Below are 27,735 nucleotides of genomic sequence, written 5' to 3'. Positions count from 1 at the left end.
TGATGATACACAGTGTGAAAAAAGTTTGATAAGTGATTTTCTACTAATTATATATATATATATATATATATATATATATATATATATATATATATATATATATATATATATATATATATTGTTTTTACAGGTGGCTTAAGACTTATAATATATGCACTGCATCAAATGCGTCACAAAGAGTAGTTGCTGAAAATTGGTCAGGCAATGAAGTTATTGTTGAAAATGCTCCTTTCTTTTTCGAAAAAGATGAGAAAGATAAGTTAGAAATTAAGGAAGTTCCTTGGGGTTATATTTCTGATTTACCCAAACATATATTTAGACATCTAGAAGAGTTAGAGAAGTAAGATATTTTAGAATTACAGAAAGATAATAAATAATCATATTATATATATATATATATATATATATATATATATATATATATATATATATATATATATATATATATATATATATATATATATATATATATATATATATATATATATATATATATATTATGTATATTATATATATATATATATAATATACATAATATATATAATATATATATATATATATATATATATATATATATATATATATATATATATATATATATATATATATATATATATATATATATATATATATATATATATATATATATATAGTTTTTCAGTATTACTTAACTTTTAATATATAATATATATATCATAATATATATATATATATATTATATATATATATAGTTTTTCAGTATTACTTAACTTTTCAGTCCATTATAATTTTTTTTTCTAGTTGCAATGATCTTGTGAATCATAATTTTATTCAAAATAAAGAAATTCACATCAAAATTGGAGGAGATTATGGTGGTGGAAGTTTCAAGATGAGCTACCAGATAGTTATTACCATAAATCCAAATACTTCTGAAAATACTATTGTTTTTAACATATTTGAATCAAAAGACCTCAGAGCTAATATTAAAGTAGCCATGGCAAGATTTGAAAAACAAATAGAAGCGCTACAAATAATGAAATATAAGTATGTTAATAAATTATGATGTATATATATATGATATGATATATATATATATATATATATATATATATATATATATATTTAATGTTTGTGTACATACTTATAGGGATAATAGTATCAGAGTATTTATTTTTGGAGATTATGAATTCCTTTGTTCACTGTATGGAATTTCCAGAGCCTCAGGTGAGCAGTTTCATTACTTTTATCTTAATTTTTTTAATTATGTATTTCAGGACAGGATTTCAAGACAAAATAAACTTAAGTTGGGTAGGTCTTTAGAACTGCCCAGGAGGCTGATAATGTCTGACCACTAAATCCTGCTTTGTTCATTCACCTCACCAAAATAGGATTAGTATTTAATAGTTGGTAGTTTTTTAGGTAAACATTGTTGTTTATTCTGTTATGCAACCACAAATGAAATGAAGGTTTGCAAAAAAGAAAGAACAGGCATAGAATCTCGTACCTTGGAAAATCTGCAAGCTGATTTTGAAAGATTTATGAAAGATGGTGGCATTAAGAAAAAGGCCAAGTTTTATAATAATGTTATAGCAGAGCCTATCCTGAGAATACCTTTAAACCAGGTTAGTTTTTGTTTTACATTTTGTTAATATTTAATCCATAGTTATTTCCCATAGAATCACATTGACTATATTTAAATAATAAATTTATTTTGTTCTCTGCATAATTAGGTGTCTTTACCAAGTCTGCATATTGCTCTTGGTGTTTATCTCAAGTTTTTTAACATGTTTGAGGAAGAAGCCCATGAAGTGGACATTATGATGGCAGCATCATTAAAAAATAAAAATTGTCTTTTATCTCAACCGTATCAAGACTATATTTTAAAACAACAAAAAATTTTGAATCTAAAAAGGTGCATTGATAAACTAGATGACCAAATCCAGCTGGTTAATGATACTGTAGCTATAGCCATATTGAATAATGAAGATTGTGTAGAAAATATTCAGTCACTTTACATCCCTCAACTCAATTTGCTAAACGAAACAAAAATGGAAAAAGTAAAAATTGTTGTAAAATTTAATAAATATAACCTTGTGAAAATAAGATTGTTTTATGTTATTTTTGACATGCGGATAAAAAACATGTTTTTTTAGGTTAGAGAGTGTAATGGTTTGGAAAACGAACTGATTTTTAAGAAAAGTGAGGGACCATGCATTCAACAGATTGAGTTGATTTTGCAAAAACTCAAGGTACAGCGACAAGCATATCATGGGAAAAGTTTTATAGGAAACCATGTACATAAAATGCTAAAAGTAAATATGTGCTATATGTTTTACATATAATACTTTATATTTTTATATATAATATATATTTAATAATTATTATAATAATAATGATGATGACGGTGATAGTGCTGATGATAAAATAATAGTGATAATTATAAGCTGAAAGTACCAAGTAATGTATCATTTGTGTATTTTCAGAAAAAATCTATATTAGAGCTTTGTAATTCTGTTCTGCTTCTTGTTTATAACAATGGATTGTCTGGAACAACTGTTCATGAAAAATCAGTTGAAATCAGTAGCAAGTATAAACAACTTTTCAATAAGCTTTCCAATTGTTATAGCATATTTTCTTCAAAAAGTACTATGACAATAATTGAATTAACACAACTAGGTATGTTTTATGTAATAGTTTTGTAAATAAAATAGTTACTATTTTAAATAATTATTTTGTATTTGTTTTACAGTGTAGTGCCTCTTTATTGCTTGTTTTATTGTATTGCATTAAATTTTTCTCACATAAACGTAAAAATCTAATTATGTAATAATAGCTATATTTTAAATTTTATGGTATAGTTGACAACTATAAACTAAATTGCAAAAACCTAAACAATAAATTATATAATAAGAATAAAGACATAATGTAATTTTTTTTCTTCTGCTTAAGCATTTGATAACTGTGTTTTTGTATACAGAAACATATGTTGATGATTTAATGCAATTTTATCATGCCAAATGGCCTCAGGGTTCAGTGCCACCTAAGTTGCACATGATGGAAGATCATGCGATACCATTCTTACAAAAATGGGGTGCTGGCTTTGGATTCTATGGTGAACAAGGAGGTGAATCAATTCATCATGAGTTCAACAAATTAAAGATAATATATCAATCTATTCCTTCACCAACAATGCGATTAAAAAGCATCCTTAAATCGCACCATCTAAAAACTAATCCTAAAAATAGAGCGCTGAGACCTAAAATTAAAAAAAGAAAAAGGAAATGATATCTGTGTTACATTTTAAAAAATATATGTCAATAAAAAAAAGTCAAAAAAGAAAATGTAAATAATTTAAAATTGATATTTATTTTTGACTTTATATAAAAAATAAAGTTTTATTTATTTCAGAAAACTTTTTTATTTGAATTATTTTTATGTATATATAGCAAATATAAAAAGTTGAAAAAAGAAAATATAAATAATTTAAAAGAGGTATTTATTTATAACTTTATATAAAGAAAGAATTTTTTAGATTGCAGAAAGCTATATTTTTAAGAAATGACACCTGTCATTTCTTATGGGTATTATTCTTGTTTTTATCAACATAAAAAAAAATTATATTTTGTTAAAATAGTTACTAATAAGAGGATATAAAGTAATAGGATTAAATGTAAATATGCTACAAATAATTTAAGCAAGGTAGTTATGTTAGTTTTTAAATAAATGTAACAAATTTATAATCATTCAAAATTTCTTAAACTAAAAAGTTGAGTAATATGAGAATATTATGTATCCAAAATAGTAAAAATTTCCAAATAATTATATCCATTGTATATTGCTAATAAACACCATAAAAGTATAAGGTAATTCAAAGAACTTACCGATAACAAAAAATTAACTGTATTTTTATCCTCAATTGTCAAATCCAATTGATTGTAATCCAAGAAAGTTAAATACCATATTCTTTATTTTTCATATTTCAAAGAATTTTTTCAAATTTGTGTCAATGAATCAAAAATCAATCAACATCTCAATTGATTTTGTATCTATCAACACAACAAAATGTACATACAATAAACCATGTTACTTCCATCTAAAAGAGAAGAAAAACACACACATATATATAAATATATAAATTAGTAAAAACTCTTATTAAATTTTTTTCTTCACAGAAGAAAAAAATTATATAAGCATTTTTGCTAATTTATTATTGCTCTGTTCTTTAATAACATTGAGCACTCTATTTGTAGAATACACTAACATAATTTATATATAAAAATATATATATATATTTATGTATATATATATATATATATATATATATATATATATATATATATATATATATATATATGTGTGTGTGTGTGTGTGTGTGTGTGTGTGTGTGTGTGTGTGTGTGTGTGTGTGTGTGTGTGTGTGTGTGTGTGTGTGTGTGTGTGTGTGTGTGTGTGTGTGTGTGTGTGTGTGTGTGTGTGTGTGTATTTATATGTGTGTGCATGTGTATATATATATATATATAATATTATTATTATTATTATTATTATTATTATTATTATTATTATTATTATTATTATTATTATTATTATTGTTGTTATTATTATTATTTAGATGGAGATAATTATGGAATAACTCATTAGTCAGATAACAAAGTATACAATATTAATTTTAAGATAAGTAAGAAAAATTAAAAGTAATAATAAAAAATGAAACTTTATTATATTAGGACATAGTCCTATCAGTAAAAGCATACTTTTAAGCCAAAAAAAAGCTGAAGCAATAACCAAAGAAATATCAGGCGCTACTCGACTTTCTCCCCCCCCCCCCCTAATTTTATGATTGATTCTGATAGAGAATTTTATGCTGATTAAGAATCGTATAAAAACATGGGTCTCAAAATCAATGGAAAGTGCTCTAATTCGAAGTCAAAGTTGTAAAAAATCCCACTAAAAACCCTAATATTCGCCATTTTTTTTCAAAACGCTTTCATTTTTAACGAAAATTAATTACCGTTACATTGCGCAATAAACAGACCTGGTTTTTATTAACATTATTATTTTAAAGTATTGTAACGAAAGTGTTATAACGAAATGAAATTAATGGAAGATTTCAAATAAAGGTTGAACGTAGAATGTGAGAATGTAGAAAAATTGATGAATAATTATTATTGTATCCTACGCTGGTTTTTTTTATTAAAAAAACGGTTTGAAGGTTACATTTTTTAAATTTTACATGTGATAGAACAACTATGTACTAAGTTTCATAAGTTCTTCTTTTAGGAAACAAAAATGTTGAATTTTTTTTTTAAATTTATTACAAAAGTACATTACTTGCAATATAGTTTATTCTCTAATAAATCAAAAAACGGCTATTTTCATTGCCACAAAAAATTGCGCAAGATAAACATACTTTAACGACTTTTTTAACGTAAAAACCATGCTATTAATGTTTTGCTTTTGTCAGCTAAAAGATTAACTTAGTATTTTCAAAATGGCGAATATTAGGGTTTTTAGTGGGATTTTTTACAACTTTGACTTCGAATTAGAGCACTTTCCATTGATTTTGAGACCCATGTTTTTATACGATTCTTAATCAGCATAAAATTCTCTATCAGAATCAATCATAAAATTAGGGGGGGGAGAAAGTCGAGTAGCGCCGAAATATCATTAATATGGAACATATTTATCTGAAGTTTAAAAAAAAAAATTTTGAATTCCTACAGTCAGATTTTTAAAAAATCGAATTTAAATAAATAAACAAATCTGTGTTTTACTCTAAAAAGTAACTAACTAGAGATGAAGTTTAAGCGCGCTAAGACCATTTTAATACTATTTTATTGATGTAATTATGAAATTATATGTATTAATATACTGATATAAGTTAAAAACAAGAGTACAGCATTATATTTCAAAGAAAATATTAACAAATTAACGGTTGTCATATGTAATATTTTATGTCGTTAAGAGCCGCAGCCATTTTAAAAGTTCAAGACTTTTTTAAAAATTTTAACGCATGCGTGCCTAAACATAGCGCTTGTAAACGACCGTGTATCCAAAGCAGCAATGATTTCTTGTGGTTTTTTCACTAAAGGTTTTACAGCTGCAATGTGGGTTGACCATCTAGTATCTGAGAGCTTGTGAAGTGATAAAGCAGTTCAAGGAAAATTTTCCATCTTGCTGGGCTGCAACTAAAGAACACGTAAAGGGCTTGGATAATGCCAAAAAACGTTTTGATCTTAGCGCAAGACTTAGCAGCATGAAATCCAGCTAAATTTAAACTATGCGCACCGCAAGGAATGTATAAAGCGAACGGATTTTTTTCCAGTATATGAGCTTGGGCTCCATTATAGATTCTAGCCATATTAGAACAATTGTCGTATCCTTGGCCTCTCAATTTTTGTAAATCGAGATTTACTTTCGCTAAAACATTGCAAATTAAATAAGCAATATCTGCACCTTTTTTTTTTCTCCATATTTTCAACGCAGAGAAATCATTCTTTAACTTCCCAAATCATCTTACCCGAGTTGAATCGCACAAATCGAAGAATAAACGTGATTTGTTCGGTGTGAAATACATCTGGAGTCCCATCGGTAATTATCGTAAAATATATGTCATCTTTTACTTCTTTCACAACTGCTTCTTGAACTAATGTAGCGCATTCACTGATGAATTCGTTTTGTGATTGCCAGGGGAGATAGTGAGCTTGCATTCTGGTTCCCTTATTTTGATGACGAGCAACTGTTTCAAGATGATTCTTTAATGTTTCTTTGTGACGAGAAATAAGTTCAAGGCAACTTAAAAAGTTCCCTTTCTCGTTCTTCTCCATCGACGAATATTGCCCTAAAACAATCATTTCTACGTTAGTTAAATGTATATCATAGAAGTTCTGTAATAATAAAGAACTTATTCTTAATTATTTAGAGTTCTGGCCTAGAATATTTACCTCTAAATGATAAGTTTTGAGATGCCAAAAATAAAGTTGCATCTAAAATACAACGAAGTATTTCAAGCCATCTAGCTACTTCCTTTCCTAGTGCCTTTTGGAACTCTGAGTCAATTCCGTGCTGATTGACAAGAGCTGAGTGCAAAGTCTTCCTATTGAGATAATGACTTTGATGAACTGGGTTTAATAACTAAAGATAATGACTATGATGACTTTTAATACGATCACTCGATTTTCTCCAGTCATTTCTTATTCCTCCATTCCAGAGAAGAAGAAGAGATCGATTCCCATTTGATCCGGAATTTTCACATCCAAATAAAGAACACGGGAAACAAAGAAGAGAGTTAGACGATAGGCTCCATATCAAATAATCTCCATTAGGCAATCCAATGAAAAGAACCTCTTTTGGGAAGGCTCTTTTATTAGAAGCATCTCGTGGGAAATCATCAGGTAAAGTTGACGGACCTTTTTTGATTATTTCTTCTTTTTCTTTTTGCTCAAGAATCGATGGCCAGAGTGCTGGGTCATTTTCAACGCCTGAATTTAAAAAAATGAATTACAACTTAATATTTAGTTAACTATTTAACTATTTTGAACTATTGTTTGTGTAAAAACCTTTATTTTCTTCGGGTTTCAATTCATCATTAAAACTGTCATCTGTTTCATTTTCCACTGAACCAAGAGAATGTAGATCAACGATATCCTCAACGCAATCATCATTATCATAATACGATAATTCTATTGTTTGTTCTGATTTATTTAATTCGGCCGACTTGAAAAACGATTAAGTATTATTCGTAAATTTCTTCGAAATTATATATATATATATATATATATATATATATATATATATATATATATATATATATATATATATATATATATATATATATATATATATATATATATATATATATATTTCTACTAACTCACCTTCAAATCAGTATTTTGATTTGTGGCTTTGTAAAACCAACGAAATTCTTGGAGCGTTTGTTTATTGTTTTCACATTCTTTTGCCCTTTTGGAAGCCAATGCCCTTTTTTGGGCACCAGAAAGTTTTTTACGATTCATTATTAACAGCTACTGTAAATAACCGTACGCATCAATAAAATAATAGCATAGTCAACTACGCAAGCTCATCAAAAAATTATAAACTCAATCTCAAAAAGCTGATGTCATAAATCAATATTTCAATAGTTAAATATAAATCTTAAAAATGAATTACCATAAACAAGTTGATCGTAAAGAGTTGAAAAATATTTACTATTACTTTCTAAATTCTGCATAGAATTATTTCTAAACTGTATTCACAGTTTGTTATTGCTAATTATCAACGTTTACATTTTTTTTTTTTACTTTAGTCTGATGACGCGAAAATCTCAAGGGACATTTTTAATTTAATAGCGTAAAGAGCACGAAATCAATGATGAGTTCGTTTTTTAAAATTTTTTTGAGGAATTAAAAATAATGATATAACGCGAGTAATATATACATTTCAATTATGGCATTTTAAGATTAAAAAAACTATTTTTATTTTACTTCGGCATCTGGCGCCCCATCGACATCTGCCGCCCGGTACAAACTGTCCCTTTGGCTCCCCCACCCCCCACCCCCTCTAGGCGGCCCTGGTCACAATAGTAGGCCATGGTTTTTAACAATGTGTGGCTATGAAAAGAACCATTTTTTAAAAGTTGTTTATTAATTACAGCTGCATGATTTAATGATACTTCCTTGATTTCTTTTCTTATACGAACCATTACTTTTTGACTTTCTAAAATTATTTAACAACAAACATTAAAACTTTAAAAAGTTTTGTTATTGTAATAAATAGCATAGTTTAAGATATAAACTATTTATAATAGAAATTATCTATTATGAAGTTCTAGTTCTAACAATTATAAATTCAGGAAAAAACTGTATTCACTGTAATAAATATATATAATTAAATATAATTAAATTTTTTATTCTAAACACATCTCAGCAATCCTCATGTGGAGCAACCTTTAATATTTGCAACTAGCCTTCAAGAATTGCACTATGCATCATTAAGTAGAAGTAGGACTTTAGACACCATTTTGAGGAAAACAAAAACATATATGCCCATAATTATGAATATGGTCTAAGTCAAAATTTTAAAAAAAAAATTAATTTATCACTTATTTTAAACTAAATAGATTCAACGTAATTTTTACGATATCGTCAAAAATGGACCTTTAAAAAGTAGTTGTTATTACAACGTTATACGGAATTTTTTAACTTGTTCAAATGCGAATCATTAAATATCTTGAAACAAGAAATATATGACTAAGACCACTTTCATAATTATGGGCACATATGGCAAAATTGAGTCAATATGAGGCTTATATTTCAACTTTTTTGACAGTTAGCTTTTTTTTTTTTTTGCAACAATAAAAAAACATACTGCGTTGATTATGTGAAAATACTTCAGAAATATCAGATTGGCTACCACCAGCACCTTGTCTAAAATGTATCATTAATAAAATTAAACAATACCATCAAATATCTAAATTTAAAGATACACATAGCTTTCTTCAATATTTACTTTAAGAACAGTTATCAGCTGAATCTTCTTGCATTTTGTTCTTCTTGCAGTATAGTTACATGTCAGATGTCATAAGTAAATAATTAGCTGTATCCCTAGTATTTTCGGCAAAAGAAGGTAAACGTGCATGACCTACTTGTGCAGTTTTGTTGGCTTTGTTCCTGGCTTCAATGGCACTCTCAGAAAAAGAACCTATGAACCATGTACTACATTTCTATATACAGACTGTGACATTGGAATGCCTTTGGAAAATTAATCGTTAGAAATGAGACCAAATGGGACGTTCAGATTTCTGCATAAAAATTTTTACATCCGGTCTTGTGGTTTTACTGTTCATATCAATAAGCAGGTCCCTAAATAGTTTAATCATACTTAGGGATTGCAATCCCGCATTGCGGGATCCCGCAATCCCGCGGGATCCCGCATTAATTTAGCGCATGCAAGATCCCGCAAAAACTACTGCGGGATCCGCGGGATTTGCGGGATTTTGAAACAATTGCTTTTAAACAAAAAAGGTCAATTCTTTTAAACAAAAAAGACAAAAAAGATATCAAATTAAAAGTGTTTATTGTATTTGTGAAACAAATCAATTTAAAAATTTATCTTCAGCTATTAAAATATTTTTCTTAGCTATAAATATAAAAAAATCATTCAAAAATAAGCAATTATTTAGCAAAACATTAGTCGAACTAAGCATGGGAATTTCGGCCTTCGAAATCGACGAAATTAAACGAAATTCGTGTTTCAATTTCGTATCGAAATTGAGAACGAAATTTCGATTTTTTGGATTGTTTAATTTCGCGAAAAAATTTCGTATAATTTCGGGTCATTGAAAATAACGAAATTGACACGAAATTAAACATAAGTTTTAATTTCGAAATTCGTGAATTTGTAATGTTTAAAAATTTCGTCTTTCGAAATTCAATATAAATTTCGATACGAAATTGAAACACGAATTTCGTTTAATTTCGTCGATTTCGAAGGCCGAAATTCCCATGCTTAAGTCGAACTCGTTCAAATTTTTTTTTGTTTAATTAATGATTATGTTGAAATTTTCGCTAATGAGTATGTTCAAATTTTTGTTAATGAGTATGTTGAAAACGTGAAATTGAAAACGTGCGTGTATAATTGTAAAAAATATACTTTTAAAAACTACTTTTTAAAAAGTCTTTAAAAATTATTTACATCAAGATTTTAAAACAAATGGACTAAGCATGTCGCAAATTAAAACTATATGGAATTATTTTAAAAAAAGTGATAATGAAGAAAATGCGAAGTGCATGTTATGTTCGGCTATTTTAAAAATTAATCAAAGATCAACTAAAGGGTTATTAATCCATTTAAAAACTAAACGTGGCACCGATTTAAAATCAAACGTTTTACAACAAGACGGAGCTTCAACTTCAAAACAGCATGAATCAGTTGAACTAGAGCCTAAAATATACATCGACTGCGAAGACGAAGAAGTAATTCCATCGAAAAAAGTCAGAACAATTGACATGTTTTTCGTAAAGGAAATTTCTATGGAAAAAAATGGTATCGCGCATGGTTGCAAAAGATGGCTTTACATTTAATAGTTTTTGCACATCTTCAGATTTACGGTACTTGTTTTCAAAGAGTGGTTTCCGGCTCCCTACTTCACCTAATACTATAAGATTGATGGTAGTTAAATTCTCAGATTCTGTAAAAACCGATATAATGCAAAAACTCACATCACTAAAAAAGCAAAATCAAAAGTTTTAGATAACGTTTGACGAATGGGCATCACAAAATAGTCAGAGATACTTAAACTTAAATGTACATATAGAGGCGAAACACTTTAATCTTGGATTGATTCGAATCCATGGATCGTGTAATGCAGAATATTGCGTCAAGTTAGTTTCAGAAAGGCTAAATAGCTTCGATATTGACCTCCAAGAAGACATTATTGCCATGACCACTGATAGAGCAAGTGTGATGGTAAAAGTCGGTAAAATGATGTCTTGCTATCAACAGCTATGTTATGCTCATGGAATACAACTTGCAGTTATTGATATCTTATACAAGAAAAACAGCGGAGAAGTCGAAGAATCGTTTATTACATATGAAAATTGTGAAGAAGAAGATGAATGTAGTAAAACTGAGGATGATGAAGCTATAAATAAAGAATATGGTTTGACAATGATTTTGGACCGAGCATCAGCTGAATTGGTTAGCAATTACAAAGATCTCATGAAAAAAGTGAGAAAGGTTGTAAAAATATTTAAAAACTCTCCTGTCAAAAAGGAAATATTTACAGAAAGATATCCTACAAGAACACGGGAAAAAGCTTCAGTTGATTCTTGATTGTAACACTAGGTGGGACAGTATGTTCGATATGTTAGAAAGATTTCATAGACTAAAAGTGTGTATTGAAAAAGCCTTAATTAATGTTGGGTCAGAAATTCGTTTCACCCAAGAAGAGTGGTCCCAAATCAATGACTTAATTATTTGCCTGGCACCACTAAAACTTGGTCTCGAACTTTAATGCAGAAGAGAATCGAACCTTGTCACGGTGGAAACAACTTTTCAATTTATGCTAAATAAATTGCGAAAGCAATCATCACTTTTGAGCAAAGATTTAGCCGCGGCACTTCGTGAGAGGTTTACACAACGTCGTAATAAGAATTTAAATGGACTACTAGTTTACTTAAAAAATCCGACGAAGAAAATGAACTCGAAGAAAAAGAAGCAGTAGATTTTATTAACAATTCCCAAATACTTATTCCTACAATTCTATCGCTGAAAAAAGAATTGGAAAATCAAGCACAGAAAGACAAGAACAGCTGGACAGAAAATGTAAAGGAGAGACCAAATTTAGATTCTTTAGACTTTGATAAATTATTGAAGCCGGAAATGTCTGCCTATGAAAGTAATGGAGTAAGAGGCACGTTTCTAGATATAGCGCATAGTTACTTGATGACCATACCACCAATAAGCGTAGAGGCCGAGCAAGCTTTTTCAGCTGCTGGTTACATATGCAGTCCTTTGAGGAGTAGATTAAGTGATGATACTTTAAGTAGGGTCTGTTTCTTAAGAGCCCATTTCTTACAATCATTTTCTCAATTTGATATTTCAAAAAACAAATAAAGCTAATAGTTCTACGTAAAGCTAAAAGATGTTCTATGTACTTTGGCTTATCTTTTTGTTCATTAAATGTTAAGAATTATATTGATTTACAAATGAATTGCGTTTTTTGGCTTTATTTACCTTATCTTATCAATCTAATAAGTTGAGTATATTTTTTCTAAAATACTTGAAAGAAAAATACAATTGTCATTTTGCCTTTTATAATGTGCATAAGAAACCTACTAATCCCGCGCGGGATCCCGCGGGATCCGCACAAAAATTAAAAAAATCCGCGCGGATCCCGCGGGATTGAAAAGTGTGCGGGATTGCAATCCCTAATCATACTGGTATTCAAATTTAAAATTCTTCCAGTCACAGCTGGATTGTAAAAGAATTTTCGTGCAACATCGCCAGTATTGGATGTATCACTTCCCTTCCTGACAAAAAAGATCCTTATTTTTAACTATATTTTGAATGAGTGCTGGAACTTATTTTAGTTTTTTTCAACAAATTCTTGGCTGTTTTTTGCTGGAATTTTTCTTCCTTGTTTCACTGCTAGAAGTTTGCAAGCAGTATTGAAGACCCACTCCATGCTGCATATCCACAAATGAAGACTGCAAGCTCCAAGTTTCAATATATTCTTGTCTACATTTTAATCTTTATTCCAAATGGTTTCCAAATTAAACTCCTTAGGAGTTGCTTGACATAAGTGACATTACTGAGATGCTATATTTTTTTAAAGCGTTTTTGATACCACAGCATTAAGTGTTTTACCATTATTAATTGTGGTATAAATAGTTGAAAAACTTGAACTTATAACAAAAGTGTTGACATGAAATATAAACTTAACATTCTGAAGACAAAGTTTCATTTTGTAAATGTTCAAATTTTTCTTGAATGAAACTAGTCGTCTCTTTGGCAAAATAAAATATAAGATGATGGGTTGCATCTGGACTATTTGAGTTACAATTTTTCCATATTGTCTTTTTTTCACTTCGAATCTCCAAAAATAAACTTATATAAAAATAGACTGCAAAAATTTGTAAATTTATAAAAATAGACTGCAAAAATTTGGCACAGGCTTTAAAATTTTTTCTTAAGAATATAAGCCTTGGGGGAAATACATCTGTTAAAAGTTGACGAGGAGTGAATGTAGCCATTTTGATAATTTATAAAAAACTTATCGTATGTAATCGAACTACAGAGATTTCATTTTCTAAACAGATTTTAGCCGGTTTAAATAAAGCTCACAGTAGTAAAAATGATTTTAAAACATGAGGTAACAGAGGTCGCCTGATTATTTTTGCATGGCAGTAAAGTCAATTTGCAGTAGCTATATTTTATTCAAAAAAAACGAGGCGACCTCTGTTAACATATGCTCAAATCAATCAATGTTTAAGAAATCAAAAAAAGGAGCAAAAAAATACAGTTCAAAAAGCTTTTTTGTTTTTTTGTTTCTAGTTTTACATTCAATTAAATGTTTGATTATTTTCGTTTTGCATAAAAATAACATGTAAATTTAAAACTTATCATATAGTTTGAGAGGATTTTAGCAAAAATTCGAGTTTTTTAAAACCTTGAAAAAACTCTTTAAATATCAAAAGTTTAAGAAGACTAAAAATTTTTTTTTTTTTGTATAGCGAATTAAAAACTGAATACAAAAAAAAAAAAAGCTGAAAAAGTTTAAATATGAAAAATCACTAAAAAATACAAAAACCTATTTCCACTAAGCGATGCATAGTGCGGTGGATGCGACTTTTATTTTGCTCGAGAGGCCGAACCTGGCCATCAGTCGTATATCGCCATCGCATGCTGAATGAAGTGCTTCGGCATCAGTCTTAGAAGTTTCGAATATACAATTCTACCATCAACGAAACATAATCAAACAGTTTCAGTGTATTGCCTAATTTGAGAACGGACGGCTAAGAACAACCATGGCAGAGGGTATGTTAATGTGCTATAAATGTCATGTCAAACAAGTTAAAGAGTGTGAAGATATCACAAGAGAAGAATAGAGTTGAATAAATTTTAGAAGTTAGTTCGCTGTTAGTGTAAATTTATTGAACTTTACAATTTGTACATTTGATAACGATTTTGTAAACAAAACACAAAGGAAATTCTAGGCATTTTTAGCTGATTTTATGTATGAAATGGGTTTTTCAACACACAGTACATGTTGACCAGTTAAAAATCACATGCAAAAGTTTTTCAACACAATTCTTTGCTTCGCTCACAAATCCTCAGGGCTAAATCCATGTGTAGAATAAGCGGAATTTTACTAGGGTAAAAAGTGTCAAGATTTTTTATAATTTTCATCAAAAAATCTGTTAAAATGTCTGAACTAACTTCTAAGGTAGTAGTTTAGTTAAAAGAAAGCTTATGGGGCACTAATAGTACTGTCATATAAGGTTTTATATAGAAAAAGGTCCATATGGTGTAAATAGGCCTCATTCAAGAACAACAGTTTTGACCCCCGAAACCAAAAATTTTGGTAAGAATATCAAAGTCCTTATTTTACAATGTTGTTGGTATATTCAACTAGAGCACATGTGTTACCCACATTATGGCCTAGGGGCTTGTAATAGGCAGTAATTAGTAAAGTTTTGCACTGGAAGTGAAAAAATCAATAAAAAATCAACACTAAAACTACCATAACTTATGTTATACTGCAGGAATTAGGATAAAATTTTACCCAAATCTTGGTATTGGGATAGGCTACATTGCCACCAAATTTTATTGGCCTATGATTAATAGTATGGATTTTATAGCGGTTTTGCTATGTCAAAAAAGAAGGTAAATATTTTCCATTTTTGTAACTTCAAAGTCACTTTTTTCCCGCAGACGTACCTAAATGATTTCAAAATTTGCCCCAGGTGACCCTGGGATGTGTACACTATCGCCCCATATAAGTGGCATTCTTGGGTCAGCTAGGTTGGCAATATTGGATTTCATGATAACAGTGAAGTCTAACGTCACAAAAGTTCTGTAAAAGAAAAAGTGAAGCAGCACTGTTCTCCAAACTGACCCCTGAGGTTGAAACTCTCCCCACTCCTGATTTTTTTACATTTAATCAATCATATGCATTAGTAAACACAATATAAGTTGTCAGAAAAATCTGAACTAAGTGCTAAATATGTATACTTCCAAAATTAAAACGCATAATTTTTGGCTTTTTTTCTTCCAAAGTTTTAATAAAGTCAGCCATTATGGTAGTCAAAATATCCCATTAATATAAATATACATTAAAGTACCTTTGATATACTCTCTGGCCAGTGTGTGTGTGTGTGTGGGTGTGTGTGGGTGTGTGTGTGTGTGTGTGTGTGTGTGTGTGTGTGTGTGTGTGTGTGTGTGTGTGTGTATATTAACACACACGCATACATATTGATATTATATCATATACTTCAGGTAGGCGAACCTCTTCACTGATATGTATCCAGACAAATAATTAGCCAGGGTCAAATATTTTAAATGTGGCTGAAAAAATCTGTGGACTCTGCTATTTAAATCTTAGTATAGATTATTTATATTTATGATTTTATAATTTAAAAACAAGGTTAAAATAAGACCAGTTAAAACATTTTTTCTCTTTATGTTAACTTATAGTTTGATTCAATAGATTTTTTGTTGTTTTTACTTATTTCAAAAGTTGTTATAAAATTCTTACTATTAATTTTAGATAGAGTAGTTTGTCATGGTTGTTGCAAAAGTAAAGCTGTAACCAATATCGTAGATATTAGTGAATCACTTGGAGATAAACATGCAGAATAAGTAGCATCTGGATTGTTAAAGCATAAAATAGAGAGTGAAAGCATTGTAAGTGTAGAGCAGTTCAAGATGTCTACACGTGGAAATCTTCTCTCTGTTACAGTTGGAGTAAATAAAATTAAGTCAAAAAGAAAGAAGGTAAATCATTTCTTGTTCCAAAAAATTATGGAGCTATCAAATGCATTAGAACTCTCTAAAAACAAAACTAAAAAATCATCCTCTACTTTACACAGGAATCTAACAAATGCTGTAGAATTGATTATTAATGTTAAAATGACTGAATCGCAGGATACTCTGAATATCTTTAAATGGTGGTCAAAACTTCTTAAAAGTTATTGTTAATGTTTTCAATCCAAAAAATCATTATTCTTCCTTTGAAATATATGAAGATCTGGCGTGAAGCGATGCCATATTCTTGCCATTGTGGAGATGGTCTAAGAGGATAATGGCAATCTCCAAAAACTATTGACACCTCTTCAACTTGAAGAAGTGAACTTCAGAATGGCATTTGATCTAAAGTGTGCAAACAGGCATATTTGCCAGAGTGACTTGAAAGTTTTCGAACTTTCAAGTCACTCAGGCAAATATGCCTGTCTGCATTGTGAAGGAGAATGCTCCCTTGAAGCAGGAAAACTAAGAACGTTGGGCTCCATAGACTTATGTTATGATCAATATGTATATGATGGAAAAAGAAGATTGAAAATGCATTTATACAAAAATGTAATAAATCCTCATTTAATTTACTTAAAAGAAGATCAAGAAAATTTTCTTGAAAACACTGTTCTTCCACCTGAGCTTCGCATTATGATGGGAGTTGTGGATAAACTCTGTACTTTTCTTTTATATGTTTGGCCAGCTTTTCATAATAAAACCAAAATAATATGTAATGTTTTTTCATGCTGGTTGAAAACACATTACATATTAATGAGAGGGTATCATGGTGTAGGTTTAGATGGAAACAATGATAATTTATTTATGCCCCTGTTAGATATTTTGGAGAGGGATGTTACCTTAACTGCAGCAATCAATATTTTACCAATAATGAATTGCTTGCGTAAGTTTTCATTAGTGAAATCAGCTGTGTTTGGTTTGGAAATGGGTACAGATACTTCTGTTAAAATTGAAGGTTTCAAAAGTTCATTTTCTAGTCTTCAACTATATACAAAAGATGTATTTGGCTATGACTTGACAGTTTCACGGAAAATACATATTTTAGTGTGTCACATTCTCACCTTTGCAGATTGCAATATTATTAGCTTAGGTAGCTATGCAGAACAATGTGTTGAATCAGTTCATCACAAATTTAAAAAAACTTGGATGAACTGTAAAAGAAACATAGGACAAAAAAGTTTTGGAGAAAAGCTAAAATCTGCTGTGGTAAATTTTAACTTAAGCAAGCATTAACTTAAATATCATTTGTGATGCAAATGTATTTATATCATGGTTTTTTTGTAAATGAAATAAATAAATATTAATGGGTTATTTTGAAACATTTCAAAACATGGTTTTTTAAAAATGGTATGGATTTATGAACTGAAATTTTCAGGACATTTTTTTAAGACATTGATAAATCCTTTCTCATAGGATTTTGTAATGTAAAGAGCAATTTTCAGATTTATATGAAATTTAGTACTTATTTGATTGATTAATTAAATAAACTCTAAAACATTTTGCATAACTTTGGAGTTATCGAGACAAACCAAAAAATCCTATGACAAATGAAAATATTATATATAATAAACATTTTTGCAAAATTTCAAAGCTGTAGATTTATTATATAGTGAGATATTATGTTTTCAAATACATTGTTTGAAGTTTAACTTATTTATTTTTGGATATCAAGGCAAAAAAAAATCTTTGAATGATTTTTATTTTAAATAGAATCAAGTTTTACTAAAAATATCAATAAATAGCTTAAACTCAAAAAATAAATTATTTCTAGGGTTACCACCTTAAAGTTAACTAAATCCACTATTTGATTTTAAAATATATGATCATTTTACATATGTATTTATATTTCAGCATTTTCACAATTCAGTGTTCTGCTGAGGTTATAAATTAGTTACCTTTTGATAAGCTTCAGTCATTGTTCTAGAATTTTTTGTAAAAATCATAAAATAAGTAAAGAATTGTTGCTAACTTTGATAATTGAAACATTGTGATATTATCAGAGTTGCTACAATCGAATTTTCGGTCGCTATTGCGAAGACAGTTTTAAGTTTTATAGTGTAACCGACTGATTTTCCATGCAATTGCACATGTGTGTCCGCCTGGTTTTCGTTTGTCTTGCACATTTCTTCGATTAAATACATTACATAGTTGAGTCAAGTAAAACTTAAAGATGACGTAACTTCTTTCGATTTCGTTTTTGATGAAAGTTGCACAATAAACTTAATTGTTACATCGGATAGTAGTAGTAACATATTCTTTCTGATTTAAAAAGTGATGCGAAAGTCAACAATTGCCGAACATAAGAAAATGTACAGTTTTTCCCGTTATTTTAAGATACAACCTTGAATTACAACTCTTACTGTTGAAACCACGATTTTCGCTAATATCTTTCAAATCAAAAGATATATTATTTATCCGAATGATCTTCATGACTTCTAATGTTCATAAGGATTTTCGATTTATTTTTGGAAGATAATTATTTTTCATTATCCTATTACAAGGCTGTTTTAAAGGGTCTTGGGTTTCGAAAGATTTTGTCAGTACGGATGTGGATAAGTCCTCAATATTGCTTAAAGTGATAGTAATCTGATTTTATTTCACTCGGCGTGTTCTTTTTTTTGCGTGCGATTTCTTTTTCAAATTTTAATATTGACACTTACACGTGTTAGAAAAACACAGCAATTCTTTTCGCCAGCCTTATTTTTATTTAAGGTCAATTTTAAATGAAAAAAATTTTTTTGTTTTGATAGTGGAATGGTATATATATATAAAGGATGTAAAACGTTTTAAACTTTTATTCCGCAACGACGATGTAAACCATGGTAGTCGGTATGTTAATCTTTTCATTCAAGGGATTCAGCATCAGAGTTTTGGAAGTCTCGTATGTGCGATACTACTATCAACGGTACTTAATCAAACAGCCTCACCGAAAAGCCAAGTTTTTTATATACGATACCATATCAAAGATTTTTCGAAGTTGATATCGGAACACTCCGATACCGATGTGCAGTTCGGTAGCGTTATGGGTGCAATAGGATGGATATTTTATAAAATGACCAGTTCATTGATCACATAATACTTTCCTTACCAAGACTCTGATGTTTACAAGGAATCTAAAACCATCTTTCTTGGAACTGAAAAATAAAAATAAGAACTCCTTAGACAAGTTCTTCTTTTTTATTATTTTTTAACTTTTTTTTTTTTTTTTTTAGATAAATGTTTTAGCTGTTTTTCTTTTTTTTATATTTATTTTGTTTAACTTTATGTAACAGGTGAATTAGGTAGTTTCTGTAACTAACTCTGAAATATTATTTAATACTTTAAATTGTAGTAAATGTTTGAACAGAAGAAAATCCTTTTTGTAATTTTAAAAGGGTACAAGAACATTGTGCTTGTAACATTTTATCTTTACAATAAGCGCTTGTCAAAATAGTTTCACAGAATATCTTTTTTTACGTATAAATTGACATAAAAAAACACAAACCTCAAAAAGATAAGATAAAATAGAAGAGAAACATAAAATAAAATCTAGGTAAAACGTATGGTAAGGCCGCATAACAAAAACTTGCATTTCCAAACATAAAAACTGTTGTCTGGAAAGAGCTTTTTAAGTTCTTTCGTCTTTTATTTTAGTGAAACAGCGCTGGGTTCTTTTTAGGTGATATTATCTATTAGTTTCAGTTTTTTTTTTTGTTTTTTTTTTAAGAAAAGGTCATCAGTGCTCTTTAGGCAGCTCCTGTAACAATCTAAGTATCCTTTTACAAATGTTTACATTGAAATAAATAAAACCCTTTGCGTAAATATAGATAAATTAGAGAGCAAAAGTACATAAAAAACCTCACTATTTTGCTGAAGAAGAAATGGATGGCTAGATCTTTTTAGTTAAGGAACTTTTTGATTTCTATTTCTGAAGAACAGTTGCAGCAGTTCCCTCTTTTAAAATATTACTAATGTACCTTAACATCACAGGAGTTATCATTTTTCTTTTTAACAAACTCTTAAAACATCAGAAGTAATTCTAAGAGCAACTCTAAAACGTTTTAACAGAATAACAAAACGACTACTTTTTGTAAAGATAAAAAGTTAGAGCAGTCTTTAAATAGGAATTGCAAGAATAAACAAAATACCTCGTTTATATATTTAGCCAAACAAGCTAAAACAATTGCAAAAGCATAGACAAAATAAAATTTCAACTACATAAAATGTCTCCATATATTGCCAAAGGCAATAAACTTCTCTAAACTACCATCTTTTTTTAATTTTTAGCTTGATGTTTTTAATTTTCTTTTTAACATTGCTAAGGCAGGGGTACTATTGCAAGAGATGTATAGCTTGTCACTGCTATGATTTGCAAATATCTGTTAAATACGTCCACCAAGATGTGTGCCAATGCTAAAGCTGCAGAGCGAGGGAAACTTCTGGTGTTGAACCATTCGTTGTGGTCAGGGGAAGCATTCAGCATTTCAACTATTTCATCTAAAATTTTACAAACTCTAGTCATAAAACAAAGAGATTAAATAGAATCTTCATTTGATTCTGAAGCATGACCAAATTTAACTTTTTTTTTTTTTTTTTTTTTTTTACTGTTTGCACTGATTGCTATAACTGATTTTTAAAAGTTGTTGAGGTAGTTTTTATTTATTTTTAATTAGATTCTTTATTCTTTTTAACGTGAGTTCAAGTTGATTTTTGTGCTAAATATAAAGGATGATTACCTAATTGCCCTTGACTAACTTCTGCTTTTTTTTTTTTCCTTTATTCTTGGCTGAGTTGATCCTGAAATAAAATACAATCACATTTCTCTAGTTCATAAACACTATCAACAGTAGGTTGTCTGAAAAAAAATTTTTTTTTTCGAAAACCAAAATGTGGAAAAATTCAATCGTTATTATTATGTATTAGTAGCTTATAGTGAAAATTTCAGCCTCCCAAATCAACTCTAAGGTAAAGAAGGTGGTTTTAGACAATTTTTATATAATAGAATTTTTACTGCATTACATTTTAAAGTTACGAATATAAATAGTTTTAAATTTAAAACACTCACTAAACACTGGTTTCGATTTAAATTATGTCTAATAGAATAAGGAAGATGCAGATTTTGTGTGACCATTTTATTTCATGTAATAGTTCTAAATTGAGTTGAAAAGAACAAAAACGTGATGACAGTCATAATACTTGTTAGATGTTCTGCAGGTACTTATTTGTAACGTTCTTGGATACTTGCTGTCTGTGGACAATCTAGAACATAAAAAATAAAATTAAAAAGGCAAGTTATTTTGTAAAATAGTTAAATATTCCAAGCAATAAAATTCCTATTATTTGAAATTAATAGTTTAGTTTGTTAAAGAAAATGATATAGAAATACTTTATAAAGTTTTGCAAACATTATTGAGCATGTGCGTACATTGGGTGGGGTAAGTGGTTGTTAGGTGTAAATTGTTAGGTGCAATTGACTTCCTTTTTTTGCTATTAAAAATGAGCATGATATGTGTTTGCTGTTCTAAATTGCCTAATTTTTCAAAAACGACCCTCTCCACCTAACAATTAAAACGCTGCAGGTCTGTATAATAATCTTTAGTAATTACCTGAAGAGTATCCTGAAGTCTATCCTCGGTATGTGTCCTTCCAATAAAGTCTTGGATCAACTTCATGTGACGTTCTGCCCTATCATTTACCACTGCAAGCTGGTTTGCACAAGCAGAGAACCTGACAAATGACTTAGGGGCTCTCACTTTTGCAAGCAGCTATACCTTTCTCCCTCCGCAGCAAAAGCTCTTCCTTAGTGATTTCCAGGAGAAAAAAGAGAAGATAACACTGTGCTCTCCTGAGACTGCCAGGGTAAATTTTGGTTTACTCCAATTTTTTTTTGTCTAACTATTAATATTGGGTTTAGGTAAATATTTTAAAATAATTTTTAAAATCTGAACTAACTTTTAAACATATTTTTTTTTGCAAAAATAGTTTTTACCTAAAATAACATATGGAGGGGGAGGGGGTAATATGAGAAGGGCGGGGATTTTTTTCAAAACTTATAGGGGTATTACACTTCTTCAACTATTTTTGTTACAAAAAATACAACTTTAAAATGAAAAAATGAGATCTTTTATGATAAAATTAAGATAAATTCTAGATTAACAATATAACATCAACGCAATAAATGTAGCAGTGTAACATGAAATATTGAAATTCCTTATAAAATAATTCAATCATTTCAAAGTTCACAATAATTAAAAATCTTAAAAAATGAGAGAAAAGGACTACTTGAAACTGTTTATACCAAGCTCAATCACACTTTTCTTAAGCTGTTTTGCATAATCGTTGTGTTCCAAAAGACACTTGTATCGCTTCCACACTTAATAGTGATAGTGGTGAGCACTTTCTCCTGCCTGCTCGCCATATACACCAAGCCCAAACTGACTATGCTGAAGAAAAGGAACAAGGTGACATACTAGAATATGAACTTTCCAGCTAATATTTAATTGGTAGTTAAACTTTTCCAGAGGATGAAGCTGCAGATTTTCGAAAGCTTTTTTAAAATCTAAAACTGATTCAGCAATAGATTCTCCAATAAACATGCTAAAACCTTTTGTTTTAGTAATTGAAAACTTTCTAAGACAGCTAACTACAGGTTGGAGAAATATCATATTTGGTAATATAGAGGCTGCACTTAGAAGGTTAACTTCTAAATTATCTAATTTATCTAAAAGTCTCTGTGAATTATTACCATCCAAACCAGTTCCGTGGTAACCTCTAAAGATTATATAATTCGACTTATGCCACAAATCAAAATCAGGCCACAATGTAAATAATATTTTTACAAACATAGAAGTAATACCAATAAAAATGTGTATCTCTGGTGGAGGAATGAGATGCTCTACTAAAGTTTCTAGAGGTTCATCAAGATACACAACTCTAGGAGAAATTTTAAATTCCGTCATGTGATTCTTTTTGCGTCCATCTTCAATGAACTTGTTGAAGTTGATATCAATTGAACCCAAGGTTCTTTTTTTTCCGCTCTCAAGAGTACTTTCCCCTTCACACCAGAGACATGCATACTTGCCGCTGTGACTGCTTAAACCAAATAAAGAGTTACCAATAATCTTTTTACACCACAATCATCAAGACTTTCTGAAGTTGTATGTTTACATAGTGGGTCAAAAACATTTATAACGCATTTAAGAAAACCCTGTCCACCATCAATGGAAATCCTAGCAATAGTGCTATAAGGATTCAAACTTCTTTCATTAATCATATGAAGAATTAAATCAGAAGTATCTTTTACAAATACCAAACTCCGACTTATCTCTTCATCCTCTGAAATGAATGATTCAGTTTTGACATCATAAAAATCTGAAAATACATTATGCAGCTCCTCTATCTGAGTTGATATATTAGGTTCTAACATTTTCTTCCCTAAATTTTGTCGCATATGTTTACAAAGTAGGCTAGTCTTTCTTTTACTCAGGTTTAGAGTATTAGAGATTTCCGTTATACTTTCTAGAGATAACTTTTTAACGGATGCTCTGCTGCATTTATTATCAGGTGTGCCAACAACAACACGAAGATTGTTTCCAAAGGTTTTTAAAGGAAACTTGTCTCCAGATTTAATATTGTCTCTTTTCATTTTTGTTTTGAGAATCCCAGAAGCAACTTGCTCACTGGATACATTTCCAAGACCTTCAGCCAACATAATTAGGTTTTTTACAGCTTCACTTTTACAGCAAAAGTGAGAAATTTCTTTGCCTAAATAGAAACTTAAAGTAGGAAAAACTCTGATATTATTACATTTGTAAAACATATAAAAATAATGCACTAATATTTAACAAGTCTATCATAGACTATGCATTGACTAGCATAGACTATGCTAAACTAAAAAAAAATTTTTTTAACAATTGAAGAAATAGTTTATTAACTAAAATATATAAGTTATACAATATTTTAACTTTGTTTAAGGAAATCATACCTATTGTAGAAAAGCAAGAAGGACACATCTTTTTAACAAATTTATCAATGATATCTTGATTATTTCTTGTGATCTGTTCAGATATTTCACTAATATCAGATGATCTCCTGAGTTTTTGTCAGTTTATTTGAGATATTTTCTCAATCCAATCATTTAATTTTGATGTTTCACCCCTGTTCAATGCATATAAATTTGTTTTGCAAGAATTACAAATGTTTTTTGGACAACACTCTTTTTCTACATCATATTCTCTCCAAATCAAATTTTGAATGTGAAGTTGTAATCCGGGAGTTACTTTCATAAGTTTATGTGATCCTTTTCCAAAGGAAATAAAGCAACATGCACAAATTAGACATTTTTTGTCGGCCATTTTGACAAAAAATATAAGTTTTACATGATCGTTTTTAACCGTAGTAACAATTATTTTCATCGGTATTGCAACATTTTGTACCAAATAGAATAGATGATGCAATCATAAAATGACACAATTTATTTTAGACATTTTAACTAAATAAATCTAAAATTTCTATGTTTAAAAGTTAGTTGGAGCTTTTAAAATACTTTATTTAACCCATTAATAGTAAATAAACAAAAAAATTTAGAGTGAATCAAAATATACCCTGGCGGTCTCAGGAGTGCACAGTGATAAATTTGCTCAGTGACAAAATCATCAAGAGATGACATTGGAGCAACAACTGGCTGGATTCCAGGTTTCTCAAGCACCATATGTTCTTTTTCTGGAATGGCAAAATACAACAATTTGTTAAGGATGTTGTTCTTAACTTCGGCATCTAGATCCCTGTCAGCAAGAGACAAAACTACAAGCTGGGGAGCTAGATACCAAGTGTGCCGTAGAGGGCTTTTGTTGAGAACTTTCCCAATCTCTGCATAGGCTTTGTAATTATCTGGCATTTGGAGCTAGCAAGCTATCTTAAAAGCTCTCAGGTCATTTGAAGGAGCTTGAGTTGCCATTGGACTCTTCAGAAAGAATAGACCATGGAAAAACACAATATAATTTGTAGCAGTGTTTATGTTCTTGAGAGCAGCAGGCTCTACTGTTTTTGAATCATTCGGATGATAGTTCTGTGTCACCTGCAGAACAAGAAGGTAAAGACAGTCACTCATAAACCTGGCCTCATGGTGAGCTCCCGGCTGCTTAAAGAAGAAATTTAGGTATATCTACACCCAGGAAGTAAGCCAGTAGCTGGCAAAGATACTTGTAGTCTCCTCTTTGGAAAGTGTCTCTCTGAAGTGAATTGGTGCAAAAATCTTTAGTTTCCACTGCAAGTAGGTGCAAAAGAGTATCTGGTCTAAATGCGGCCATAGCTTCTGAAGTAAAACATAGAGGTGTTTACTTGGACTTTTTGTTGTACCAAAAACAAGTTCCATGACATGAGACACATGTCTCTCATATATGTGATGTCCACACATTAGCCAAAGAACAGGCCTCCCCAAAGCATGAACAATAACATTTCTTATAGCACACACCCCAATGATTTGATCTGATAGCTCATAGTATTTCAGGATACTTTGAATGGCTACAGCCCAGTCGCTTCCCTTGGAGCTTTTAACTTTCAAAATACCAAGCAAAAAATCTAAAGGGTCAGCTTCAGGAGAAGAAACGCTTATAGCTACCCTTTCATGACTTGTGGAAATTGCTTTTTCACTGGTGTACTGCCTTACAATTTTAAAGTGAATCACTAGCTTTAAGCCTCTTACTTTGTCCATGTTCTGCTCTCAGATGATCTGGGCTTCTGACTCTACTACAGTGTGTGCTTTCCTAGTCAGAGTTGGTCTTGAGATCTTCAACTCCTCAATGTTAATACCACAAGCTTTATAAAGAGATGTCAATAAGCAGGTTCCTGGTCAAACACCAATACCATATCTTGTCATGATCAGGATCCAACTGTTTAGGAGTTCATCCATACTTAGCTGAAGACTAACTTACCTATTATATAGAAATTGTCTTAAACCACCTTCTTTACCTCAGAGTTGATTCGGGAGGCTGAAATTTTCACTATAAGCTACTAGAACATAATAATAACGATTGAATGTTTCCACATTTTGATTTTTGAAAAAAAAATTATTTTGAGACACCCTATTAAACAGTTTCTAAGTGTTCAAGATGATAACAAACAGTGCATTATTTCTAATAATGAAGTTAGAAACAATGTATTATTTCTAATATTGAAGCTAGATGCAACATTCTAAAATTGCACTTAGCAATGATGGCTAGCTTTTATTGACAGTTGATTATCTGAACTTGTGCAAGAAGAGATTTATGTTTAAATATATGTTTAGAATTTTGTTAACTAGTTAGAATTTAAAATTTATAGCCATAATATATATACACACACACACACACACACACACACACACACACACACACACACACACACACACACACAACACAAACACACACACACACACACACACATATTATAGGCATAATCTATAGGCATAGATATTTTTTTCTATCTTTCTATAAATTAGGTTTTACATTACCGATATGTGCTTGAGTGAAAGATGGCTTTTCCAACTTGATTTCTTTTCTCCTTGGATCTTTTACTTCTAAAACATAATCAGTGTTAGTATCATTCACTTGTATAAACATTTAACAAATCAAATTTAAGTAGTCCTACAACAATTGCATGCCACCTCTGTGTTTTTAATAGCTTTAACAATAACACTATGTCAAAGAGTTGACTCGGGCATTTACATTTTTTGATTTTACATTTTTTGATTTTACATTTACATTTTTTGTGTTAAGATTTGCATAACAATCAAAAAGAATTTACCTCTGGATGTACAAACAGGACTTTGGCTAACTAGATTATCAACAGATTGAACAGCAGAAGGTGAGAGTTATTTTGCAAGAACAGTACCAACTTGTTGGACTGCAACAGCTGAAACTGGATCAGATGAAAGAAACAAACTGGGTTTGGCTATTGTTTGGTGATGAGCAACAAGATAGAGGAACAGAAAAGACCTCTTTTGAAGGATTGCAAACAACTTGCAGAGAAGCAGCAACAGGAACAGGTTTGGCAACCACTTGGTGATGACTTTCAAGGAGAGCAGGTTCAGGAGGAGCATGGAAAACACGTATGACAGGCAAAAGATTATCTTGCTGCGAAGCAACATTAGACACCGTTTCCAGAGGAACAGAAAAGACCTCTTTTGAAGGACTGAAAGCAACTAGCTCAGAAGGATCAGCAGAAACAGGTTTGGCAACAACTTACTCATTAAGGGTAACTGGAGAAAGTTGTG

At 30.0% G+C, this 27,735-nt stretch overlaps 1 protein-coding gene, 1 long non-coding RNA gene and 4 pseudogenes across 5 annotated transcripts in view; 2 read left to right on the top strand and 4 right to left on the bottom strand.

Moving 5' to 3' along the window:
* The window catches only part of LOC149887557 (uncharacterized), a 115,747-nt gene extending 112,463 nt beyond the window's left edge, over positions 1 to 3,284 (top strand). For both annotated transcript variants that reach the window (XM_090087284.1, XM_090087283.1), the window contains exons 4-11: positions 131 to 340; positions 781 to 1,023; positions 1,127 to 1,203; positions 1,399 to 1,601; positions 1,710 to 2,036; positions 2,133 to 2,291; positions 2,463 to 2,655; positions 2,957 to 3,284. In XM_090087284.1, coding sequence (XP_089943410.1) covers positions 131 to 340; positions 781 to 1,023; positions 1,127 to 1,203; positions 1,399 to 1,601; positions 1,710 to 2,036; positions 2,133 to 2,291; positions 2,463 to 2,655; positions 2,957 to 3,264 — 1,720 coding nt within the window. In that variant the 3' untranslated portion in view covers positions 3,265 to 3,284. The remainder of the gene's footprint in view (positions 1 to 130; positions 341 to 780; positions 1,024 to 1,126; positions 1,204 to 1,398; positions 1,602 to 1,709; positions 2,037 to 2,132; positions 2,292 to 2,462; positions 2,656 to 2,956) is intronic.
* Positions 2,904 to 4,217, bottom strand: LOC149887556 (uncharacterized). The gene is made up of 2 exons (XR_016452463.1): positions 3,861 to 4,217; positions 2,904 to 3,235 (listed from the first exon to the last, which is right to left on the bottom strand). It is a non-coding gene; the product is annotated as an uncharacterized LOC149887556 (long non-coding RNA).
* A 1,395-nt stretch (positions 4,218 to 5,612) lies between these two features.
* Positions 5,613 to 7,735, bottom strand: LOC149887555 (zinc finger MYM-type protein 1-like; annotated as a pseudogene). Its single transcript, XR_016452780.1, has 3 exons — positions 7,535 to 7,735; positions 6,920 to 7,456; positions 5,613 to 6,816 (listed from the first exon to the last, which is right to left on the bottom strand). The product of XR_016452780.1 is annotated as a zinc finger MYM-type protein 1-like (transcript).
* Positions 7,736 to 16,730: 8,995 nt separating this feature from the next.
* Positions 16,731 to 17,843, top strand: LOC149887554 (uncharacterized; annotated as a pseudogene).
* A 2,777-nt stretch (positions 17,844 to 20,620) lies between these two features.
* Positions 20,621 to 24,898, bottom strand: LOC149887553 (uncharacterized; annotated as a pseudogene). Its single transcript, XR_016452545.1, has 5 exons — positions 24,469 to 24,898; positions 22,091 to 24,248; positions 21,550 to 21,743; positions 21,221 to 21,281; positions 20,621 to 20,981 (listed from the first exon to the last, which is right to left on the bottom strand). The product of XR_016452545.1 is annotated as an uncharacterized LOC149887553 (transcript).
* Positions 24,899 to 25,020: 122 nt separating this feature from the next.
* On the bottom strand, positions 25,021 to 26,343 carry LOC149887552 (uncharacterized; annotated as a pseudogene).
* Positions 26,344 to 27,735: the final 1,392 nt, after the last annotated feature.

This window comes from Hydra viridissima, unplaced genomic scaffold, assembly GCF_058129835.1.
Source record: "Hydra viridissima isolate aposymbiotic clone 2 unplaced genomic scaffold, HvirCarnegie_v1 scaffold_5, whole genome shotgun sequence".
NCBI classification, from domain to species: Eukaryota; Metazoa; Cnidaria; class Hydrozoa; order Anthoathecata; family Hydridae; genus Hydra; species Hydra viridissima.
This window is presented reverse-complemented; position numbering and strand designations above follow the sequence as displayed.